Raw genomic sequence first — 4,825 nt, forward strand, 5'->3', positions numbered from 1 at the left:
TTAGTCTTTTCCTTTTTTCGATTTTTCAGTAAAACTAATCGATTACTGAAATAAACAAATGAAAGTTTAACTATGTAAAATTACAACTAGTCAGTGAATTTGTTTTATTTTTAATTGAAATTATATGTTTATCTATAAAAAATGATTTACTTGATATACGATTAACAATTAAAAAGAACCATACGGATATTGTGATCTACGTGTCCGTCTTAAAGAACACTTATCCATGAATTAACATCTTAAAAAAGAAAAAAAATCTAGGCCTAGTCTAGAACATGACAAAAATATGTTATTGAGTACAGCAACGGCGAGATTATAATTTATGGACGACCTTTGAACGAATCTCGAGTGACCTTGAGAAATATTAGCCAATCAGAAGACAGTATAGAGTAAAAATATATTATACAACACCAAGGAATTAGAGTGGGTACACTTCTTTTACATGGTCTAAAAAACTGTCAAAAATAGAGAGAGGTTCAAAGGTTTTAAAATACTAATGCATAAGGTAGAGGAACTCATTCATATGGCTCCATAATACTCGGTCATAAAAACTCCCTCAGCCTCAACCACATAGCTTCAATATTGTTTTTATGTACTCCGGTTGTGTAAGTTTGTGATTTTTATCACGCATATATCCCTACGACACTCATACCTCTGAACCGCCGAAGCTTCATTAACATTTGCGAATATTGCAGCCAATAATACTGGTGCTTTTATTATACAGTTCACAGCAATTATTATAATTTGCTTTAGTCCCAATCTGCATCCAGAGAAAAAAGTTCCTATTTTAGCAGACTTCTTCCTCTAACATATATCACATCGGACGACAACATCATCAGGGTAGTGTGCGCAAGGTCTACAAGTCAATTGATTACTGTAATTACAAATAAAGGAACTTCTTAGTAATCTCAATTATTGTAGCCGCTCAATTGTCACGTTTTCTCTAAAATCCTCTGTGAACCGATCGTACTTGAGCATCAGGTACTGAAATTGGCGCTGTAACCTTGAAATCCCCCAGACGCTTCTGATTAGCTTGTCCACAAATTATAGTCTCGCCTACAGTAACTAACATTTGACATTTTCTAGTTTCAATTATTCTTCGAGTTGACACAATTTACTCTACTATTATTAGTCAGTAATGACATCATTAATTACTAATTGAATTTTAATGTCATGGACTATCATTAGGACCTCTATAAATTCATCATTTATTTGATAAGTAAAATATAAGACTATCACTAACGATATAAGTTTACAAAAAAAAAGAAATGAATTAGTTTTAGTTAGATTTTATTAGTACTTTTATTTTTTCTTTACAGTGTGCCTGAAAATCATTTAATATGGAGTCATGGTGTTTTTGTTGGTTATTTTTCTATTTGAAATCGATAATACTATTGAAAAATTGTTTTACAACTCATTTTATCATGTGTTGTGATAACAGATATCTTTTTCCCAGATAATCTCTATATATTTAAACACAATAATATCAGTACCATATATATATATATATATATGCCACACCTTGTCATTCGATTTGTGTGAAGGTTGAAATACTGTACGGGTGCCCAAACCGAAGCAGGGAGCTTTTTCAAGGATCCATTCCACGAGCCTTTGACCCAGACATCTAGTCCAAAAAGTAGTCAGGCAACGTTGGGAGATGCAGGTACATCGTAGCCAGTGACTAACGATAGACTTATACACCATTTGTCCCCTTGGAATCCTGAAGTCCTCGTACACCATTTGTTTGGAGTCTGGGTTTCCCAACTCCCTTAGATGGATCATCTATATCCACAAACTCGGTTAAATCTCTGGAAATTCGATTTTCTTCCTCTTACTTTTGTAAACACTCCAGCGCGAAGGCAGTGAGTAGGACTTCCCTGGTAATAGGTGTATATGAGTGGCCGTGTAAGAGTATTTCAAGACGGAAAACGGACTATCCCCATTCTCAGTAGTACGAGGGCATCCCTATAAATATGGTTCTGATTTGCCAAAAAACCTATACTCCCTTATTCTGTGATTCTATTCTCTGTCTCAAAGAAATTCATAAAAATGTAGTGTGATATGTAACTAATATTTTATCTTCTGTAATACTTACTAAAATTTTACTACACAATTGTCACTAATTGTTTAGGACCACAATAATAAATGAATATAAAATATTTGTGAAAGCAAGATACCTTACAATTTAAAATGGATCCCAATTGCTTAATCGTGTAATAGTTGATAAAAACTGCCACATCCGAAACTGTGCGATCTATTGTAGCCAGGTGTTTTTTTTAACATGAAGGTGGTGTGGAGATCACAATAACTTAATAGTTAAGTTCAGGATTTTGTGGATGCACACTGTCGAGGAGTCCCATACTAAGACAAAACGGCCGTCCAGTACTTCCAGGTTTTCTATAGTGGTCTATTTTTAATTGACTCATGAACTCAACTATTAAAATTTATTTATTTTTAAGATGGGAGAGTCTATCTTACAATTTCATTGTCACGGTTTGTGAATATTTATTTTGATTTCTGATAGAAATGGTGAACATAGCAAAAAATTTTCGTTCGTAGTTTAAATCGATAGTCTTTTTCTAGAAAGTTCATATTCTCAAAAAAGATAATATAATACTGAAACCGATATTTACACATACTTTATTGCTTTATTTAATTTAGTACATAGATTTGTATCATGAATGCAGCCATTACAACTTTCAGATGTTACCTTCAGAGTGTCACTATGTGTATTTATCTACCACTATTATATTCATGTTTCATTCCCTTACTGGTGGTTATATTTTATTATAAGTTTCATACTACTCATTAGTAGTCTCCATTTGATTTCTAAATGTGTGAACTCTTTGATTGGACATACTGTAGACTTCAAATAAAGCTCATAAATGACATAACTGACTGTGAAAATAGCACCACCTCCAAATAATTATTTTCATTCTTATTGAGTGTGACTAGTGGATTGAAGCAATTATTTTATTACTCCACTAACCGCCAAATTGTAACACGTCGTCCAGAAATCTGTTAGTTCTACTTCCTTATTCATACTAGGCGCGTGAGAGAAATGATCGCATTTAAAAATGGACTTATGAAAAGCCACTCAAATGTGTTGCTTCAAAATAAAGTGGTCTTGAAAATGTAGCAATTTTAAAAACTATATTAAATGTGTGTGGTTATTCTAGCCACTTTTGTTTAACAAGAACAATTTTTTATCAGATATACATGTCTAAACTTGTAAGACCATCTGAAATAAGTGTTTATCTCAGCAAAATGTTCATTTAATCTTACATCTTTTAACGAGTATAGATAGATGTAAAATACATTATCGTTTTATCACTGTCTTGCCAATTGCATTAGTAACCTATAAAGCACTAAAGACCATAAAATATTTAGAACGGCATTAATCGATTTGTGTTTTGATGTTCACTAGCGTGTAATTTATGATTTTACTCTGAAAACATGGACAGTTGATTCGAATTGATGAATTGTTTATATTTTCGAAGAATTTTCATACATATTTGAGTATTTGTATCATACTTCATGAATTCGGATCAAACGCCGATTGATTTCCAATGAATTAGTAAAAGGATGCTTATTGTGGTCATGTTTTAAAATGTATTATTTCACAGACAGGAATTTCTTAGTATAGTTGATCTGCTTTTCATTCCACTTAAGTGGTTTTCTGAAGATGCTGTCTTACAGTGATTGCAGATGGTGTAATTAATTACTGACAACCAATAAATCACCTACATTGATGGGGGATTAGATATTTTACTTAACCATGGTGGATTCATTCACGATGGATTTTTAAACATGAACTATCAACCTTGCGATGAAAATATTGGCGCTTATTCGGATGAAACAATTTTTATCAAAAGTAACTTATTTTCTGAATTTCAATATATTCTTTTATTTTAAATATCTATTTCTTAAAATAAATCATTTTGTTCAGTAAAAGTAAATCAACCCCCATCCAGAATATTGATTCAACAGAATTGAACTACTCATTTACAATTAAGTAGTAAACTTCAACGAAATAAACAAGGCAAAATGAATTTTTCTGATGCTATTATACAGCTAGGATCACTGGCTCAATGTAGGTTGATGAATTTCGTAATAAACACTTATTCATCAGCTAAATTATTCGAGATTACCTCGATGGACTCCATTTTGGATGGACAAATTAGAATCTGTTGACTTCAAAGTAAGTTAGTTATCACTATGTGAAGAGAATCTTATAATTCTACTTAGTAGAAAGTTTAAATGATTTCAAAAGCTTTAGTTCAGAATTGCTGAAGTTCTCATTCTCACTTTAGTCTTTTATTGATCTAAAAGACTTGGTTAAGTATGACACAGACTTTCAATTTTGGAAATGAGATATACAATGAATAATCTTGTGTTAGTTCAAGTTATTTTCACAGTTAAAATCACGAGTCAATTGAAGCTAGACCACCATCGAAAACCTGGAAGCACTGGACGGCCGTTTCGTCCTATTATGGGACTCAGCAGTGCGCATCCACGAATCCGCTCTCGCGAGCGAGATCCGAACCCAGGACCTACCAGTCTCGAGCCGAAGCCCTTAACCAATAGACCACTGAGCTGGCATCCAACGGTGTTAATGTCTAACTTCAACCAATCCACGATTTTGAGCGACCGTTCACCAATTGTCTTCAGTGAGATGATATCTCTACAACAGACCTGGTAGAACTCCACTGGCCACTGCTTCCCACTAGAACTCAAGGAAATATCTCTTGAAGTCAGTCACTAGTGAGCATATGATTATAGATCAGAGGAGGTTTTGTGGAGAATTTAGTATTTTCACAGTTGA

At 33.2% G+C, this 4,825-nt stretch overlaps 1 protein-coding gene across 1 annotated transcript in view; it reads left to right on the plus strand.

The window, feature by feature from the left end:
* Positions 1-4,825, plus strand: part of Smp_128800 (hypothetical protein) — a gene marked incomplete at both ends in the record, with an annotated part of 31,346 nt that overhangs the window by 3,328 nt on the left and 23,193 nt on the right. The window contains one exon of the mRNA XM_018795828.1: positions 4,133-4,201. Within this exon, the coding sequence (XP_018650101.1) occupies positions 4,133-4,201 (69 nt within the window). The remainder of the gene's footprint in view (positions 1-4,132; positions 4,202-4,825) is intronic.

This window comes from Schistosoma mansoni, chromosome 2 (assembly GCF_000237925.1).
Source record: "Schistosoma mansoni strain Puerto Rico chromosome 2, complete genome".
NCBI lineage: Eukaryota > Metazoa > Platyhelminthes > Trematoda > Strigeidida > Schistosomatidae > Schistosoma > Schistosoma mansoni.